General features: G+C 43.4%; 3 protein-coding genes across 5 annotated transcripts; 2 read left to right on the forward strand and 1 right to left on the reverse strand.

Moving 5' to 3' along the window:
- The first annotated feature begins 917 nt into the window (after positions 1–917).
- tlcd4a (TLC domain containing 4a) lies at positions 918–8,280 on the forward strand. Of its 2 annotated transcripts, XM_085939505.1 has the most exons (8): positions 918–1,203; positions 1,608–1,685; positions 2,089–2,258; positions 2,782–2,871; positions 3,255–3,313; positions 3,451–3,545; positions 6,307–6,380; positions 6,593–8,280. In XM_085939505.1, exons 3-8 carry the CDS (start codon positions 2,104–2,106, stop codon positions 6,909–6,911), a joined length of 792 nt encoding a protein of 263 aa, XP_085795631.1. In that variant the 5' UTR covers positions 918–1,203; positions 1,608–1,685; positions 2,089–2,103; the 3' UTR covers positions 6,912–8,280. The 2 variants fall into 2 exon arrangements, with proteins under 2 accessions (XP_085795631.1, XP_085795630.1); XM_085939504.1 differs by lacking the exon at positions 1,608–1,685.
- Positions 8,281–9,604: 1,324 nt separating this feature from the next.
- Positions 9,605–15,559, forward strand: LOC147041844 (alanine aminotransferase 2-like). 2 transcript variants are annotated; one of them, XM_085938975.1, is made up of 12 exons: positions 9,605–9,754; positions 9,855–10,033; positions 12,729–12,818; positions 12,883–12,991; positions 13,075–13,208; positions 13,453–13,696; positions 13,764–13,843; positions 13,932–14,068; positions 14,130–14,304; positions 14,711–14,866; positions 14,930–15,042; positions 15,116–15,548. In XM_085938975.1, exons 2-12 carry the CDS (start codon positions 9,887–9,889, stop codon positions 15,204–15,206), a joined length of 1,476 nt encoding a protein of 491 aa, XP_085795101.1. In that variant the 5' UTR covers positions 9,605–9,754; positions 9,855–9,886; the 3' UTR covers positions 15,207–15,548. The 2 variants fall into 2 exon arrangements, with proteins under 2 accessions (XP_085795101.1, XP_085795100.1); XM_085938974.1 differs by having other exon boundaries at positions 14,930–15,559.
- On the reverse strand, positions 14,872–20,629 carry pdia4 (protein disulfide isomerase family A, member 4). Its single transcript, XM_085938972.1, has 10 exons — positions 20,377–20,629; positions 19,896–20,076; positions 19,549–19,754; positions 17,662–17,800; positions 17,298–17,503; positions 17,069–17,227; positions 16,836–16,987; positions 16,539–16,695; positions 16,237–16,470; positions 14,872–16,170 (listed from the first exon to the last, which is right to left on the reverse strand). The coding sequence occupies exons 1-10, from the start codon at positions 20,450–20,452 to the stop codon at positions 15,755–15,757; spliced, it is 1,926 nt and encodes a 641-aa protein (XP_085795098.1). The 5' UTR covers positions 20,453–20,629; the 3' UTR covers positions 14,872–15,754.
- Positions 20,630–20,718: the final 89 nt, after the last annotated feature.

Below are 20,718 nucleotides of genomic sequence, written 5' to 3' on the forward strand. Positions count from 1 at the left end.
GCTGGACCAGTTTATTGTTTCAGGTGGCGCTGGCCCAGGCAGTCAGGAAAAAAAGAGAGCCAAGTGTTCTTTTCGTTAAACTATTTCCTTGGCATCTTAAATAATACACTCTCCTATTTTTAACACTTTATTTAACATCGAATATAACAAACTATGAAAGGACCGAAACAGTAATAGTCAACTATAGAGCGTTGGCGCCCTCTGCGGGAGACATTTTGTACTGCACCCACCCCACACCTATTGCTATGTCTTTTGACCACAACTACTAAAACTAATTGCCCATTTGCTAATTCACCTGGAAACAGTCAAATAACTCAAAGCACGGATTAAATTATCTTTACAAAATTTTACGTTTCATTAGACTTGTTAGTAGTCACTGGTAGAGCTGGCGTGCCTACGGTAGCCGAGAAAGCTCAATTCAAATGAAACCAAGCGCGTTCTTGCCAAGGTACCTTGTATTGACTTGTCAGTGACGCAGCAGATACTGAGTTTCAATCTCTAATATTTTTGTCCTTTCAACAATTCGAAAATCTCATTACTGTAGCATCGGAGTGCTCTCAGTTCCCCGCCCCTGAAGGCAGCACTTTGGAGTAAATTTGGTAGGCATGTCTCTCATGAGTAGAAAATAAAAAGTAGTTTCAAGAAACCGTTTTGAATAACAGGCTTTTTAAAAGTCACCTTGCACACAACGATTGGGTCATAGTTGCCCATTCTTCCTTGCAGAGTTGCACAAGTTCAATCTAATTGTTGCTGTGAATAAAAAGAAACTATCATGATAAAATTACATCATCAAGAACTTTCGATTCTTTGGAATGAATGCACATCGATAGTTGATAGATGATCATTTCTTTCGTGTAGCTTTAAGAAGGCTGCTGCTGTAACTTGAGGCCGACAGAGCAAAGATAAGTTGGGGCGGGCCCTGGCACAAGCAAGCATGCACCAATCACAACAACCCTCTAAAAAAAAAAATCATTCGTGGAACCGCTGCAAATATGCACGTTAGCCATCAACACAGTTTGTGGATAAACACATTGACGAGGAGCTCCTCCAGGCCTTTGCGCCAAGCTTCTCTTTAGCTAGTGTGCGTTGTTTATCCAGCATCGGCAAATATGATGGCCGGAGATATTACACAACGCTTCCAGCCGTGGGAACCTTTAGCAGCTGCAGAAGAGCCAAGCAGGGTGTCTTCATGAAAGTCGGAAGGTAAGCACAAGATTTTCTCCTCAATACGTGAGACGGACGACGTCAAGCCCGCCTTGCCTGCCTCGGCAATGGGACGTGATTTGGCCTTGCACGGAGGTTTTTTGGTCAGTGTGGCAAACAATCGTTGTCTGGTGCAAGGAATGCAATGCTGAAGGCGAACTTGTGTTTTCTCCTCACCATGCGCATTTGAACCAATGTGCGCTACGAGCATAGACCAAGCAAAAACACTTGCATGCTGCTCAAACATATATTTCTCTCAATTTTTTGTGTGGCACGTCTTATACAATCCTATTCTTGCCCAATGTTAAGTCTCAACATGAAGCTGTCAAGACAAAATCTAGAAACTACTCTCATCCATGTTTTTTGGTCTGGAAAGGAAATGCTTCTCATAATAATACTAACAGGTTTTAGCCCAGTATGGCGATCTGGAGGTGAAACTGACCACAAAAGGAAACGCGTCCCTGTCAGTCCTACAGAAACAGGCTAGTTATCTCTAAAATCATCTTTTTTTTTTTTTTTTCAAGAAGGAATGTTGTATGTCATAACAAAAACCAAGCAACTTATCTCACACAGACACATTTTTGCTCAGTGTCTCCAGTGTTTATCTCCAAATCCATTGTCTATGTCTAATAATGTATGTTGCTCATCATAATAACGACTTTTGGATTGCATCACAACATTGTCTTGTTCCTGCCTGTTTTCTGCAAATGGTTTCATGTTCCAAGCAAGATTTGGCTGAACTACAGTGAACAGCAGGTTCAATTGGAGATTTCACAACCCAACTGGCCATGTGTGAAGACACCACAGTCGCTTTGCTTGCCGTTCCTTGGCAATTCTGTCAATCAGTTGATCAAACTGTCTTCATTCTTCTTCTCTCCTCCACAGTGGAGCCGGGTGGCCATGGACCCATTCAGCCAGCTTATCTTCACCATCTCGGTGAGCAGCTTCTTCACTTTCCAGTGGCTCTTCCACAAAGCCAGCCCCTGGGTGTCCACACGCGTCAGCTCGGGCTTCCTCCGTCTCAGCGACAAGCAGAAGGTGGAATGGAACTCCAGGTGAGTGGCAAGAAAATGAAATGGTGTTAACAGACAAAACTTGTTCACTTGATCGGATTTCGTTTCAAGACCGGACGCCACTCTGTTGATGTTCCAAGCTTTTATGGGAACACTGCAGAATACACGTCCTGTCCTAAGATCTGGGAGCGCTTTGAGGACATTGTTGAGCAGATTGGTTGGATGCGATACAACACAATTCCACTCTTGCCAACGTAGATGATTCACTCATTTTCATGGTCGCTCCTTATCGCTTTATTACTCATGATAGCACTCATGAAATTAAAATGCTCACATGGTTTATGAGGGAAAAATAAAATGTAATGATTAGCGGGGATGGGTCCAGGCTCCGAGGCGGCCGGTTCCGCTATGACTCAGCGATATTGCTGATGTCACTGTGGCTTGGGAGCTCACCCCTTATTAGCCAAACCATTGATGCAAAAGGTCTGCGGCGGAAATAATGACACTATTTAAATGTCTTTCTGATTTGTGTTTGATTAGATTTTATTTATTTTATTTTTTTCAGGACAGTATCGACTCTTCACGCACTGTTAGTGGGAATCTTCTGTCTTTACATTTTGTTCTTTGATGACGCCGTCAACAAAGACCCAGTCTGGTAAGAGTGTTTGAAAAAGAATTTTATGTTCCTCTTTTGTGTTGTTTTAAATGCTTCATTTGACACACATGTTTTATTGTTTTTAAACTGACTCCAGTAATTATTTCAACATTTCTCATCAAAGAGCTTCACTTTTTCTAGATTTTATTGTCACAGCCTTGTTCCAAAAACGTAATGAATTAATTTTCACATAAGACCCAATAACGACATTATTGAATAAGTCGTTTGGCACAAAAATATTTACATTTCATTCTAGAAAGTAGGTTTTCCCAAAATGGCTTCAGTATGTCCTCACTCATTCCCTCACTCACTAATAAAAAGGAGATTAAATATTCCAATTCAATATCAGTTTATTATGAACATTATATGTGCTTTTCCCACAGGGGAGATCCTACTCTAGTGAAGACCAACGTTGCTATCACAACAGGCTACCTCATATCTGGTAAGGGAAGCTTCACTGCTAATGCATTAAACATGATTTATTTTTTATATTTTTAATCAGTTGCTTTCTTTTCTATACTTTCCTCTTTTAATGTCCCTATCCCGCTCTCTCCCCCGTCTTATCCTCCTCTTTTTCAGATCTGTTGCTAATATTTTACTATTGGAAGGCGATAGGAGACAAGTTTTTTGTAGTGCACCATCTGGCAGCGTTGTATGCTTACTACTATGTACTGGTGAGTGCCCTATTGTCCAATAGCAGAACGTGCAGGCAAGATGGGAATGAGACCATCAAGGGTGAACAGCAGTGGCAGTCTGGCCATTGACATTTTCAAATCAATTATTATTCAGAATAATAAGAATTAGATATGTCACATAAATGTATTCATTTTCATTCAATTTGCAGGTTGACACATTTCAGCTAAATCGTGATTGGACCAGAAAAAAAAAAAAACAGCAAACAGCATGTAGAAGGCCTCTAACCTCACTTATGGACGCAAAAGTACAAGTCTAATAATATTATGTAATATGATCGTCTTTACTTCTCGTTGGTTGCGGAAACGCGTCACTGCAAGTTCACTCTTGGTTGACTCTCAAATTGTCTAGATGGTCGCATAATGATGTTGGAAATGACTGACTACATGGTATTTTTTGCATGGAATGCTCCAAAGGGTATTTGGCTGTCGACCCCCCAATCTCCCTCTGCCTCACTTCTAATTCCTGTCCTTGGTTTGTTTTACTGACCTTGCCCCCAGCCTTCTCTCGATATACTACTCTTAAATTTTAGCACAACACCTGCCTTGCATGCCGACGGCGGGGCTTTTGGGGTTTCCTGTTACTGTGCATGCCGACAAACTGTTGAACCTAACAACTGGCTGCATATCTGCAATAGCGTTTGTCATCTGTTTTTGTGCCAGACACTGGCTTTTTTTTTTTTTTTTTCCTTGCACTTTTTCTTTCAAATTGGCAAAGACATGAAGTGCTTAAGTGATTGGCAATGTTTACAGCGTTCAGTCTTCTGCCTTCAGTTTTTTGATCATTTGACATGAGCGACTGCTGGATCTCCATATCATAATTCCATCCATTTGTTTCCTTTCAATTAGATCATCTCATCTTCAAGGAGATGCTTGCACAGCTTGTTAAAGCATGCATCCCTGTTTGCTAATGTCATTCGTCTTAACTCCCGAGTTCCATTTGTAGCCACACGGGGGCAGCAAAAATACGTGGTTAAAAAAATGTCACTTACCAGTTTTGGAGGAAAAGTGTGTATGCAAAGAACTGTCCGGTGAGCAGAGCATTGGCAAGTCTAAACAGGAGTGCTCAGCCTTATTTCGGTCTCAATACAAACAGAAGTTTGAAGAGACATCCATACTGTCACTGGACACTCATGACTGTCATCTGGTACAAAAGTTTTCAAATCACTCCAAGTGATGACAAGCAAAATTGTCTCCACTCAAGATTTTATTTGCATTTGTACTATTTTGGTAAACCAGTCAAACTTGTCATTTGTTGTCAAAGTTGTATTAGTTCCCGTTTTAGCGTGTGTCGATGTGTGAGTGTTCACTCCAAAGCACAAATATGTGCGATTCATCTCGTTTAGCGACACGGATCATTAAGTACGTTTACTGTAAGCGTCAAAGGTACAAGTTCGCATCGTTTTATCTTTTCATTGTTGTCCTTCATCACAAAGGTCTGGGGACGAAGACTCACCAGAATTTGTCTTGTTTTAACCTGCACCAATAGGAGACTTTTCCATGCATGCTCAATTTGCCGTTGTTTCTATTTGTCGCTTCATATTTGCTTCCAGTATTTTCTGCCATTTTATTGTTGTTCTCTCTTTTCTGTCTCTTAAACATTAATCGCCCCTCTTCAAAGTCAACATGCAAAGACTACCAAGTTTGTTTGTGTAAACGCAGTTCATGCAAAAACTACTAAAATGGTGTGTGTGTGTGTGTGTGTGTGTGTGTGTGTGTGTGTGTGTGTGTGTGTGTGTGTGTGTGTGTGTGTGTGTGTGTGTGTGTGTGTGTGTGTGTGTGTGTGTGTGTGTGTGTGTGTGTGTGTGTGTGTGTGTGTGTGTGTGTGTGTGTGTGTGTGTGTGTGTGTGTGTGTGTGTGTTTTTGCCAAGGAAGCTTGTGATCTAGATGAAGAGCGCCTCCTTTTTTATTTTTGAATTCCTGTCTTGTCTGCTGTTATTGCTGTTTGGTTGCACTGAGCAGATGTGATGCCCAGTCACAGTATGGACTTACCAGTTCCTAGAGGTACTAGCGTGCTCGTGCTAAGGTGGAAAGTATTGTACACAAACCAGATGTTGATTTGTAACTCTTAGTATCACTTTTATTTCAGCCAAGCAGGTAAGTTTCCTATTTGTAGCAAATCAATTAGTTCCACTATTGAGATTCAAAAATAGACAATTGTGCCTTTACGAGGATAATACGGCATTTTCATTCCTTTTCTTGGCCACTTGCAATTGTGTACTCGAAAGTATCTTTCATGAAGATGTTGAGAATGAATGGACTGTAAAAAAGAATATACATATTTTTGTCCGCATAGCTGAATGTATGTATGGATGTGTATAATAATTGCATCTCTCCATAATTTTTGATAGCCTCTAATGACAGCACATGATGGTTGCATGTTAAATTTTCCACCCCTTGAGGGCAGCACAAACAAATAAATGGGAGTACAATTAGCGCTTCCATCTGGAACGTGCAGATATCTCATCTCATTGAATAGCTGCTAATAGGTGTAGTATAAAAGCGGAATACTTTTTCTATCCTAGTGAGAAGTACCAATCAGCATGTAGCCTGCACTTTTTGGTCATGATATTCCCTTTCAACGTAATTCAAATATCGATTGATTGCTTCTGCATACATTAGGTGTGAAATGGTATTTTGGAATTTGAATGGTGTCAGTGGTGAGCACCTCCCAAATGAGCTTGTCTTGTTTTGTGTACCTTTTTACGTCTACGTTGTTTTCCTCTCTTTGCTCTCCTTGCAGGGCCAAGGCATGTTGCCTTATTTTGCTAACTTCCGTCTGCTCGCCGAGTTTTCTACTCCATGCGTGAACCAGCGGTACGTACAATCCAGTAGAGTGTCGAATGCAACAAGGATGCCTTGTTGAAAAGAAATCAAAACTACTTGGACTGTTTTTTTGTTTTTTTAAACTAAGAAAATTGAGATTCCCCCCTTTGCTAAAAACTCATTGTGCTGTCTACCGGACACAAAATGAAATACACTCAGACAAGTGATGCATCTTGAATGTGTTGTTGTTGTCACTGTTGCAGCTGGTTCTTTGAGGTTCTAGGTTACCCGAGGACTTCCCGACCCAACATGGCAAACGGCGTGGCCATGGCCCTCGTGTTCTTCACGGTGCGCGTGGCCGTCATGCCGGTCTACTACAGCCGCATGTACGCCGTCTACGGCACAGAGGCCTTTTATTTGGTACCCTACGGCGGGCGCCTGGCATGGATCTGCTCCAGCATCTGCTTGGACATCATGAACATCATGTGGATGCATAAGATCGCCCGGGGCTGCTACAAAGTGCTGCAGTCGGCACGCCGGACCAAAGCCGGCGTGCCTCATGTAAACGGAAAGGTCGACTAGTGACCGGGAAGTGTTGGGATGCTAAAGGTACCGAGGAGGAACAGCTGGTCCCGTTATGACGGGCCACCTTCAAGCCATGAAATGAACTCTGAGCAATACTCTGGGTTGCTTTATTATTTTTTAAAGGAACATTTTAGCACGGAGCCCAAACTGAAATGATTTACATACACTGGTTAAGACGCTTACACTGGTCTGGTTAAGACTATTACTGCCAGAGATCTTCATCAGTCATCAATCCCATCAAATCCTTGATGAACCTTTTTTTTTTTTGTCCACACCTAAATGTCTTTATTTGTTGTCACATCATTTTTCAGGGACAAAGGATAAAGTTTGACTAAACTCGTGATGCTGTTATTTAAGAGACTTGTTGTCAAAGTAGCCTTTTTATAGGAAAAGCATGAAATTTCAAACATACTGTTGTTGTTTTTAACATGTGCTATATACAGCCTGGAGTTTTCTAATGAACAAAACGCACAGAGTACCTTTGGAAATCCCGAAAGGGAAACCAAATGTCACTACCGTTTTTATGCTAACAAAAGCGATGACGGATCGGATGAGTCAATCAGAATGAAGATTCACAAAGAATGACAGTCACATCAATGTTAATGAGACATTGATTTAATTAACGTGTAAAGGACGTGTTATTTATCACGAACAGGTTGTTTTAGAAAAACATTTTATGTTCTTTTTGCTTCAATTGATGCCTCACTACATCCATCTTTTGTTGCCTTGTTTAACCAAAATGTAATCGCACATTTGTCTGTTTTTTTCATAAGATTGCCTTGTCTGACGGAATGTGATAACAGGCTTGTGGTTTTTATCCATTTGGCGTTTTAACGGTTTACCGAGCCGAGTTGATGCTTTTCAATACGTTGTATTACGTTCACAGCTGTGCCGAGTTGTTGGCTTTGCAGCTCTTCATATATTATAGTCACTATGATTGGGTTGGAACTCAAATGCACGATAAAGGCCATTTTGGTGCACCAGCTCGAACTGCATGTCATATTGCATGGGGATTGCACTCTTAACAGATTTCATTCTGTTCTCATGAACAAAGACACATGTACACAATGTTTACTTACTTACACAGAACATCACAAAACTGATGTGTATAGTGATTTTCATATCCAGCTGAGAAACAATTAGCAAGGGAATACTTGAAGTATCTGGGAAGTGCAAATATCAATCAACCATTCTATTTCATGATATCCATAAACGTAAGTCAGTCCTAAGGCCTCCCTTTAATAGATAGAGGATTGGCTGTAGGCAAGAGGAGGCTAAAGTGACATTCTGTGAATGTATTATTGGGAAATGAGCAAATAATGAGCATTACATTTTAATGTGTTCCTTATAATAAATGACAAATTGACTTGTGTGTTGTCTTTCTGGTTTTTCATCTGATGCTGCTTAAAGTTTTGAGGGAGTGCAGGAATGTCCGTCCACCAGAGCTGTTTCCCATAAAAAAATGAATATTCCCTCTTCAATCTTAAGCCAAAGGCGTTTTGCACAATTTTGGCAGTACATCTACATGACTGCAGAGCCCATGGAGCCGCATCAGACCAGGACCGCCACATCTTCACATTCCAAGCTACCCTGACCTCTGCGGTAACAATCGATCGGCAATTGATTCATTGATTTGCCATAGTGTTTATCATAAATTGTTGATACATTTCCATGGCTTTAGATGTCCTCGCAGTCAGGAAGAGAAAGTTGAGTAACCTTCCCAATCCCCAGAGTGTTTCAGTGTCTTGTTTTCCACATGTTGGTGACACCCTCCGTTGCCTTGAAGCTTAAATAGAACTGTGGCGCATCATAGGCACTTATCGCAAAAGTCCTGCTGACTTTGGCTGTCCATTGAGGAAAGTGAGTTGCGATGCAAATCCTTGCAATTTGACCTTTGTAAAGAATGCTATACAGTGGGTCAGTAGAATAGTTTGTGTGCTGCATGATGCTTCCTTCCCACAAGCATGCGCCACACTGTTTTTAGTCTCAGTATCAAATGTCTTTCCTACGCCCCTTCCAGGACATCTGTGCTTGACTGGATGGTCACATACTGTTCATTCTCTATACAAACTCACACAAAACAGCAAACTCACTCTCTGAGTATTAGAAATGCACATTTATTTCCTTAGAGTTTTATTCTAGACATATTTTCAGAAGGTTGGTGTTGTTGATTTTAGATGTTTTCCAGTGTCTGCGCCGACACAAAGCCAAACCAGCTACCATTTTTCACCTTGCAGAAATGTTTGTAAATGAGTGTCAAACCTAAATCCCAATGTGTTTAATTAACATGTGCCTCAACTGCGCTTATAATGCCGGACAAAATGTATTCAAAGCTCACTGCAGTCTTGTGACAGCTTTTTCCTAAGTTGCTTTCACGTCAACTCACTATGACTTTATTTTGTCTTGACGACGATGCCATTTTCTGCCCTTGATGTTGCTTTTGAAATCCCTGCAAGAGAAAAAATCAAATTTTCCTAAACCCACCCAAAAGTGAGAGTCGTAATAGCAATCAATATATAAATGTTCTAAAGCCCATAGAGCTCCCGCAATTTGGTGCGAAACTGTACCTAATGTTGTGTCCTGTAAGCGCGTCTCCGTAGAGTGTCTCTTTTCCGACAAGCCCTGAAGGCGTCACGCCCCTCATTGAACTATGTTGAGAAATCCACCAACCGCGCGCTCTGCAGGGCGAAGGCGTGTGTGTGCGTGTGTGTGTGTGTGTGTCCGTGCGTCAATATGAAAAGAGCACAGACTCAATAGTCACTTGAGGCGAAGAAGATTTGTAGAGCGGGACCACTACGCTGTCGTTCTCCTCGTCCGTCTTTGTCTGCTTTGAACAAGTGGTAAAACATTTACCTCCTTGCGCGCGCACGCACGCACGCACGTCTGGTCTGTCCTGTCCTGTTTTCACGCTGCTCATCTTTTGTCTTACTTTCTGTCAAGGAGCGTCAATTCCTGCACAACGTTGACACAAAATGTCTCAGACGGTCATCAACGGGGCGTCCTCTCGAGGGAAGGTGCTCACTTTGGACACGATGAACCCCAACATCAAGCAAGTGGAGTACGCGGTTCGTGGTGCCATCGTGCAGCGGGCAGTGAAGCTTGACAAGGAACTCAAAGCGGTAAGTTTGCTTGATCTTGCAAGGAAGTAGCATTTAAAAAAAAAAAAAAAAGCTTTAAGCGCTCTTTTATGGAAACGGCAAAGTACTTCCGTCTCAAGTTGTCACACTCATGAAACTGTCCTCGGTTTGCGATGGCGTTTCGTTACTATGGCGACAACGTAAGGCCAGGGCCGGCCCTAGGCATTATAATGGGTGTCCTTAATGAAAATGTGCAATGTCCACACCTTCCTCAAAGCATTTCAGACTAATTACATTTCTTTTAAACGTGCTTCAGACTAATTATATTTCTTTTGAATGTGCTTTCAACTAATATGTGCTACAGGTTCATTACCATTTGCATAACATGTGTAGTGAGCCAACAAAACTTGATCAACAGGTACACGGTACCTGCAAGAGCTTCAACCTATGCAATCATGATATCGACAAGATAATTGAGTCTCCTCAGCCAAAGCAGAAATGATTTATATCAAACAAATATCCATTTGTAATGCTCCTATATTTTCTTGATTTGAATACATCTGAGGAACAATCGTATAACCATCCAGATTTTCTTTCTACCCACCACAGTGCATAAACATCTCCGATGACATTTTCCTGCGGTCGTATCGATCCATTGTGTTCTGCTAAGTCGGCGTAATGCAACACACCCAGGCAGTCTTTTGTCCTCAAAGTGCACTTAAGCGCCTGATTGAGTTGAGAAGGAGGATGTGGTCAATTTGGAAAAGTTATTACATAAGAAGTGAAGGAACATTCTCTGGCCTCTTTTGTCTCACTGGCTTTGCGTGGCTCTCTCCTCCCCGCAGCCGACCGAGTTCATTGGACGACACTCCGGCTGTGAGGCCCAGCGGCGTTCAATGCTTTTTGTTTGTTTTCTCCGTAAGGAGCTTCTGAGAAAGTCATGCAAAGTGATGGATACTTTTGGTTTTGAATGTCTGCTCTCCATTTTCAATGGCATTGCACAAATGGAGAGATTATACAAATATATCAAATTATAGCTCGCCAAATGAAAAAGCCATAGATAATAGAGCTTCAACCAAGTTTTACTTGTGAATCCATGTTCATGTTTTCTTTATCGGTCAGGAGGGTTTGGATGCTGAAGTTGTAATCTGAGCAAGAACTTCCTGACTGCAAACAGTTTTCAGGGCAGTTCAGCAGAATCAAGGTGTGTGTGTGTGCTGGCATGTTTTGGGCGTGGTGGTCACCTGACTAACTCTTGGCACGGATTTGTGCCAACAGAGTGTAAGTACATTTGAATGAATTTGGCATTCTCAGATCAGTCCACCTGGAAAAATGCTTAGTAAGAAGTAGTCAAATGTAAAGTAAGCAGCGTTGTTTCCTGTGGCTGGCTGGTTGGCTGGCCTGGTCTGCTTCACAGGTCAGCGTTGCGTAATCAGCGCCTGGCTGGTGGCTGGCGTCCTCCTCGGCTGTGAACGCCAGCCAGCCTCTTTGTTGTGCAGCCCGCCGCGAAAGACCAATCAGTCATTTTCAGAGAAGAGCTCTTCAAAATGCGAGATGAGTCATTTGGTCTGCACAGAAAATGAAAGCCAGTTGGGCTGAGGTCAGCAAACGTCTTCAAGTTCAGCGTTATGCAATGCCATTGTGGTGGAGCTTCCCTTCACAACAACTTGAAAGCAGCATCTTCACAAGTAGTCTCTGCTTTCACAAGTAAGCGTGTCCAAATTTGATTTTGACAGCTATCGAGCTTAAGGCAAAGTCTATTTGGACAGCAGCCAAGTCAAAGTCGCTTGCAAAGTCAATTGTCACATTGCGTCATCTGATCAACGGCAGCAGCTGCGGCATGGTGGCGGCCAGAAGAAACCAGAGCACAAACCAGAGCACAGCTGATTACCCGCTGATGCTCTTTTTATCAAATAGCTAGCTTATAAATAAGAGCTTGAAACCCTACTTTGGAACCCTAACTCTAGCTTGAAGACCATGTTTAGAAGGAAGGGTTTATACAAGAGTTAGGGTTTCAAAGCAGGGTTTAAAGCTAGGGTTAGGGTTTCCAACAACTTTTAGGATGGCTAATTAGGGTTTCAAACTAGGGTTAGGGTTTCCGACTAGGGTTTTAAACCAAGGTTAGGGTTTCAAACTAGGTTTTAAAACTAGGGTTAGGGTTTTCAACGAGGGTTTCAAACTACTTTTAGGGTTTCTAAGATTAGGGTTTCTAAGATTAGGGTTTGTAACTAGGGTTAGGGTTTCTGACTAGGGTTTCCAACGAGTTTTAGGATCGCTAATTAGGGTTTCAAACTAGGATTAGGGTTTCCGACTAGGGTTTTAAACCAAGGTTAGGGTTTCAAACTAGGTTTTAAAACTAGAGTTAGGGTTTCCAACTAGGGTTTCCAATGAGTTTTAGGATGGCTAATTAGGGTTTCAAACTAGGGTTAGGGTTTCTGACTAGGGTTTTAAACATGGGTTTAAAGCTAGGGTTAGGGTTTCAAACGAGGGTTTCAAGCTAGGGTTCGGTATGGAACCCTTCTTTGAAACCCTAACCCTAGCTTGAAACGCTAACCCTAGCTTTAAACCATTGTTTGAAACCCTAACCCTAGCTTTCTCCCTACTTTGAAATCCTAACCCTTGTTCTTTTTTCAACCTTCATTTAACCAGGAATTGACATTCAAAACCTCTTACAAGGAAGGCCAAATGTTTATTGCGCTTCGTTACGCTTAACTCGCCTGTTGTATTTTGTCTGCAGGGCGCCAAGAAACCTTTCACTGAAGTCATCAAGGCCAACATCGGCGATGCCCACGCAATGGGCCAGAAGCCCATCACATTTCTAAGACAGGTTGGGTCCAGCCTGCTTCACAATCAGAGCAAAATCACATTCATCTTTTCTTTCTCTCGCTCAGGTGTTGGCAATCTGCGCTTATCCGGAGCTCCTAAAGGACGGCGCATTTCCAGAAGACGCCAAGCAACGGGCACGGCGGATTCTTGAGGCTTGCGGAGGTCAAAGCATAGGTCAGAATCGTCTTCTTTTCAACTCAACGCAAGCGTCAATCATTTACACGAGCAATCCGCTAAAAGGTTGATTTTTATTCAAGGCGCGTACAGCGCCAGCCAGGGGATCGAGTGCATTCGTCAGGATGTGGCACGCTACATCGAGAAGAGAGACGGCGGGATCCCGTCCAGTCCGGACAACATCTTCCTTTCCACTGGGGCCAGCGATGCCATCGTGGTATGATGTCATCTGCTTGATGGGATTTCTCCATCGTTCGACTTGCACTCTAGTTAATTATATACTCTGATGTACTTTGCTCGTCTCTCTTTGCTCTACCAGTTTGTTCCCTGCTCAGTACACAATTGGCTATGTGGACAAAAGTATAGGGACACTTGACACTTGAGCTTTCCACTCAAGGTGTTTCCGATTGTCTACAACATTCCAAATAATACGTCTCCCTTCTTCATTCGTCACCTCGCAGACCATGCTGAAGTTGATGGTGAGCGGCGAAGGTCGTACCCGTACGGGGGTGATGATCTCCATCCCCCAGTATCCTCTGTACTCGGCCGCCCTCGCCGAACTGGGTGCGGTGCAGATAAGTTACTATTTGGATGAGGCCAAGTGTTGGAGCCTGGACGTGGCGGAGTTGAGAAGGTCCCTCAAAGCGGCGAGGGAGCACTGTAATCCTCGTGTACTCTGCATCATCAACCCCGGAAACCCCACTGGTGACATTTCTAGTATTTGTTCATTTCACACTTGCTCCTTTTGATATCTGACGATGCCATTTTGTAGGTCAGGTCCAGAGCAGGCAGTGCGTTGAAGACGTGATTCGTTTTGCAAAAGAAGAGCGCCTCTTTCTCATGGCTGATGAAGTAATTAGGATCATGGCATCATAGCACATTCCTTTGATTAACATAATGCTTCAAATTGCATCCGTGTGACTTCCATCCGTTTTTTTAGGTCTATCAAGATAACGTGTATGCAGAAGGCTGCAAGTTTCACTCCTTTAAGAAAGTTCTGTTTGAGATGGGACCAGAGTACTCGGGTACTGTCGAGTTGGCCTCCTTCCATTCTACCTCCAAATGCTACATGGGAGAGTAAGTCATGTTTTGATGTTGTTGCCGTTACAACATTGTTCATTGTGTTTGTGGCCATCAGGTGTGGATTCCGTGGAGGATATATGGAGGTCGTTAATATGGACCCGGAGGTGAAGGTTCAACTTCTCAAACTAGTTTCAGTGCGGTTATGTCCTCCCGTCCCTGGGCAAGCTCTCCTTGACTTGGTGGTGAATCCCCCTCAGCCTGATGAGCCCTCTTACAACACGTTCATGAAGGTCTGAATATATGCCACCAAAAATGTCAACTTTTCAACTGCAGTTATGTTACGTGGACTACTGCCAATATCCTTTAGAGGGCGCACTTGGCCAACAAAACGAGTTATATGTCAAACTTGCGGTTGTAGTTTTCAGCGGTGTTATTTGTCTAAAGGAAAGCTTTTATTGGATCCAATAGATTTTGTTTAACTCATACAATTTTGACGGTGTAAAAATCTTTTTGAGAACGTTCCTCATCCATTTAGAATGATCACTCACTCAGCTCATGCCAACATTGATCACAAGAGGGAGACAAAGTCAATACACCTTTAATAATGCATTGTCAGGTTGAAAAATACTCATAGCTGCTTTTATTACATGCTGATTGATATGAAATACATTTTCACATATTGAAATGTTTGTTCAGGAACGTACTGCTGTGTTGGACGCCTTGGCAGAAAAGGCAAGGATGACTGAGCAGATGTTCAACGCAGTACCCGGTATCACATGTAACCCCGTGCAAGGAGCCATGTACACGTTCCCCCGCATCACTCTACCTCAGAAAGCAATTGATAAGGCCAAGGTGTGTACATTGTTTTAAACGTTTTTTTTTTTTTTTTAACTGAGCACAATGCTGACTTGACAGGAAGAAGGTCTGGTGCCTGACATGTATTACTGCATGAGGCTATTGGAAGAAGAGGGCATCTGCCTTGTGCCAGGTAGCGGCTTCGGGCAGAGAGAAGGAACTTTCCATTTCAGGTTAGCACATTTACAGCTAGAGTTAAAAACAAAACAACCAACAGAAAGCGACCAATTTTCTTCCTCTGTCCAGGATGACCATCTTACCACCCACTGAGAAATTAAAGATTGTGCTGCAAAAAATCAGCGCCTTCCACCAACGCTTCACTCAAGAGTTTTCTTAACCGTTGGAAGTAGCAAACTTCAAGAAGTGCCTTTATCCGAACAAGTAGCATCAAGATCTTAACTATGACATCATTAGTATTTGTAGCTATTTGAATAGCTTAGTTCGTAATGCACTTTTCTAAACAGTAACCTTGCCAAATAATTGCACAAAATGCCACAAAGAAATGCTTTTGTCCTGTAGTGTAACAATCAGGGGCTAATGATCAAACAGAGGTGTCAACTGGAAGATAAAAAGTGGTTTTCAAATGTGATTACAACACTTGTAACATTTGCTTTTTATGGTACAATTAAAATGAGCCACATTAGAGTGTTGGCCAACAAAGCCATGGTTTTGTTTTATTTAAAAACTCTCAGAACCCACATGCTTTTCAGAAAGCAGGAAAAAACAAAAACATTAACATGAATGAACTAAAATGATGGATGAACTCTAATCATAGCAACTCAGTAACAATTGACACTGATGCTTGGTTCCCTTCACCTTCCCCACGTGTTCCTGGGCCGCTAGCTGGGACTTTGGCGGCACAGTTTGAGTCCATACGTGATCTTTTCAAAGCTCGTCTTTTGTGCGTGACAACTTTGTGGCATGTTCTTCTAAAAATTTACTGAAGGCGTCCACTGTTCTGTCGCCTCCTTCAAACTTCACAGGATTGTGTTTGCTATTGCTCGGGGCAAAATAGATGGTGGGGAAACCTTCCACTTTGTACTTGTCGTCTGGAATGTCGTTAGCGGTGGCGTCCATCTTGGCGATCACCAAGTTTTTCTCACCTTTGTACTTCTTGGCCAAGGCCAGAAACTCTGGCTCCAGTTTTTTACAGTGTCCGCACCAAGGAGCATAAAACTCGATTAGGACATCATTTTGGGTGTCCATGACAATTTCATCAAAGGTTTTTCCCACCACAACCTTCACTGGGCCTTTGTTGTTCTTGGGCACAGGCTGGGACTTGATGATGGGCTTCAGCTTCCCTGTTGAAAAACATGCATGTGTTTGTTGCGAAACACTCTTCTGTTAGACGGGAAAAAAAAACTCACCCTTTTTGAAAGCCATAATAAATTCCCTCAGCACATCAGAGTCAAAGTCATCAGGCTCCATGGCGAACTTTTTCCCACCGTCCGCAAGAATACCAACATTGACGTCCTCGCCGCTCTCACTCAGGCCCAAAGTCTTCAGCTCATCCGCATAGTCTTCCTCATCAGCGATGGCAAACGTGTACTCGGGGAAGTCCTTGGCCACCTCCAACACCTTGGACCTCCAGAACTGTGTGGCTAAACACGCACCACACCGGTTTAAATGTTGCGCCGCGTTGATTACGAGCGCAGGTAACACAAAATACCTTTCTTAAAGTCAAAGCTAAAGTCAACTCCGTAGTACACGATCATCAGTGGCCTCTGAGTGTAGCGCTTGGCGTCATTGCTTGGCTTTCTGTGGCCCACCAAAGGGGTCACATGCTTCTTAAAGAACTCTTGCACATCTGACACTGAAGTGGAGTCCTGACAGAGAGGAAAAAAAAAAAAAAAAAAAAAGCAGATATTTTTTTTTTTTTTTTTTTTCTGGAGACTCCTTGAGCAAATATAAATAATGACTAAAATTATTCAGACGTAGATGCGTGTGTTTAGGTGGGGGTCGTTACCTTTAGTGCAAGAGTGTGCGATGCTGGCTCATATTTGGAGCGGAACCTTTCCGGCTGAGTGATGACCACCTGGCCAGGCGACGCTTTGAGCAGCTTGGCCACGTCGGAGCTGAAGGTGTGACGGAAGGTGAAGTCTTCCCTGAGCGAATGACCTGCCATGCAGACAGCAGTGTATCAGACAAACAAGACATTCCCTGAAGGCAATCAACAATTTTGGTCTTGTTTTTACTTACAAGCCTCGATGTAGGTCTCGTACGCCGCATCCTCCTCACCGGAGAAGACGCCGACAATGATGGCATCGTCGCCGTCTTTCAGTAGCTCCTGCACTTGTTTGGCAGCCTGCACCTGCTTGGAGGGAGGCCCCGCCTGCTCGCTCATGTAGTCCACAATGCCTGCGGACGACACAAAGCAGCAAGTAAGCGCAAGTGTTTGTGTTGGCCGGAAAACAGGAACGCCACGTACCGTGCTTTTCTCTGGGCCCGTTGTAGTCGAACATTTTGCCCTTCCTGAAAATCTTAAGGGTGGGGTAGCCGGTGACATCAAAGCGGGAGGCAATGTCAGACTCTGTGGTGGCATCGACTTTGGCGAGGGGGATGGGCGGCGAGCGCTGGCTTAACTCCTTGGCTGCCTTCTCGTATTCAGGTGCCAAGCGCTTACAGTGTCCACACCTAGAAGGTGCACAATACACAAGTGTTACTTTTTTTTTCTTTTTTTTTAATACAGGTGATGGCAATTTTGAGTTATTCCCTTTCCTAGATGCGCGTTAAATGCAAAACCCAAAACCAGGTCCTCACAGACAGAAGGTGCGAGACCCCTGGATCCTTACCACGGAACGTAGAACTCCACCAGGATGATGTCGGCATTGTTGACCGTCTCATCAAAGTTGTCTTTGGTCAGCACCAGAGTGGCTTCAGGTGGGGGCTTCCAGCCAGATTGGGAAATCTCTTGGACACGGGCAACAATAGCTACAGGCAAAACAAAGGCGGAGCAAGACTGAAGTGTCCGTTCAAAAGTATGGGGACGGGACGTTGAAAATGCATAATATAATCCTTTGTCCAGTGGTAACACACATAAGATAGCATTCCTGGCAAAACAACACACGTTCCAATCAAATACCAATTGTGTAGAGCTATCTCTCTCTCTCTCTCTCTCTCTCTCTCTCACACACACACACACACACACACACACACACACACACACACACACACACACACACACACACACACACACACACACACACACACACACACACACACACACACACACACACACACACACACACACACACACACACACACACACACACACACACACACACACACACACACACACACACACACACACACACACACACACACACACACACACACACACACACACACACACACACACACACACACACACACACACACACACACACACACACACACACACACACACACACACACACACACACACACACACACACACACACACACACACACACACACACACACACACACACACACACACACACACACACACACACACACACACACACACACACACACACACACACACACACACACACACACACACACACACACACACACACACACACACACACACACACACACACACACACACACACACACACACACACACACACACACACACACACACACACACACACACACACACACACACACACACACACACACACACACACACACACACACACACACACACACACACACACACACACACACACACACACACACACACACACACACACACACACACACACACACACACACACACACACACACACACACACACACACACACACACACACACACACACACACACACACACACACACACACACACACACACACACACACACACACACACACACACACACACACACACACAATGACAGTGAACGTAAGCATGTCTAACTATCCTGTAAATAACATGAATACAGTAATCCCTCCTACTTCGCGGGGGTTACGTTCCAGACCCACCCGCGAAATGGGAATTTCCGCGAAATAGAAACTAGATTTTTTTGAGCTATTCTTGGAAGATATTCTATTTTTATCGCTGACATCAACCAGCTCGCTGCTAGGGGACTTTCATATCAATGGACTGTGCGCTCCGCATTCATGCCTTAGCGACGAGACTAACAGTGTATTGCTATGTCCAGATGAAGGCCACCGCCGGTGGAGAGTGTTATATCTTTACTATTTTCCAGGTTCTGATGTAGCAAGCATGGTTCGGACAACGACGTGATGGATACTGCTTTATTCCTTTCATCACAGTCAGTTCACTGGCCGTACATCGCAACACTGAACGTCCCCGAAGCTCCCCCTCCCACATCCGGGGTTTTCCCACTACGGAACATGAGTTAGTCCAAAATATACAACAGAGAGAACGCCCTGAAGTCACATGTGACGATAAAGTATACTGTACTGACTCTTTAATTTATTCATTTCAAAACAAGAAAACGACTTTTAAACATAAGCTATCATTATTAAAGGAAAATGAAGAAACTCAAGTGGCCGCGAAACCTCGTGAAATGATGAAATTTCTGCGATAAAATAATTAATTTATTTTTGAAAACCCGCGATACAGCGAAGCCGCGATAGTTGAAGCCGCGAAGTAGGAGGGATTACTGTAGTTGTCTTAACATAAATTATTCTGCCACAAATTAACATTAACTGCATATCCCTTACCCTTCTCTGTCCTGTCGCCATCATAGTCAATCGCTTCGCCTTTTTTAAAGATCTTGATGGTAGGATAGCCCGACACATCAAACCTGCTCCCCAAGTCCTTTGCCTCTGTGGCATCAACTTTAGCCACTGGGATAGGAGGATTGTTCTCCTTCAGGGTCCGTGCGATATTCTCGTACTCTGGCGCAAACTGTTTGCAGTGGCCGCACCTGCACAAAAAGCAAAATCAATGACTTAAGATTTGATGAGGGAAAATAGACACATGTACATGCGGGGGAGAATGACAATGCCAAGGCTTTGGCACCATATATATAATATTATTTATCCAGAAAATAAAAATTAAAGGGTACCATGGAGCATAGAACTCAATGAGCACGGTGTCTTTGCCCTCCATGAAAGTATCAAAGTTGTCATCGGTTAGAACCAGCACTCCATTTTCCTCTTTGACTTCTGTGTCGTCATCATCGTCATCCTCCTCGTCGATATCCTCCTCCTCATCATCATCATCATCATCATGCTCCTCGTATTGTTCTGAAGACGAAACATGGCAGCGAGAGCAAACAGGTTAGGGTTAAGGTTGGGGTTAGAGCTAGGCTTAGTTCTAAGGTTAGGGTTAGAGTTAGGTTTAGAGCTAGGGTTGGGGTTAGGGCTAGCCTAACACAAAACTGCGCAACTCGCCTTACAATAACAGTCGTAACTCGAGCCGGGGAGCAAGATAACATGGGAGCAACTTGACATGTAACACAGCCAATTCAATTTTTAAACGAGTACATTCAACGTTACATAATGCTAAGGAATACTTTGGAGTCTTGCGTTTTGAAACTAACTCACCATCCTCACATCTGCATACAGTCATCAAGTGAGCGACGCCGAGTAGCAAAATGAGCAGTAAAGCAGTCTTCCTCATTGTCCAACGACGGTTGGCTTCGTACTAACAGTTAATTTGACCCTAATTTTCTAATGGTTTTAATATCCTCAAATATGGAGAGGCTGGGTCAATCCTAATTTCTGACCGCTTTGTGGTTTCGACCAAGCTAATAACCACTCGGCTGGCTAATCACTGCACTCTATCTGCCTGCAACTTGTCTGACCTGCCACGTTCTGATTGGCCGTCGCTACCGCCCCTTATCCAATGGCAAGCCGCCACTCCATGAAGCAACAGAAAACGTAATC

Source organism: Syngnathus leptorhynchus, chromosome 19 (assembly GCF_054491065.1).
Source record: "Syngnathus leptorhynchus isolate UIUO chromosome 19, UIUO_Slep, whole genome shotgun sequence".
NCBI classification, from domain to species: Eukaryota; Metazoa; Chordata; class Actinopteri; order Syngnathiformes; family Syngnathidae; genus Syngnathus; species Syngnathus leptorhynchus.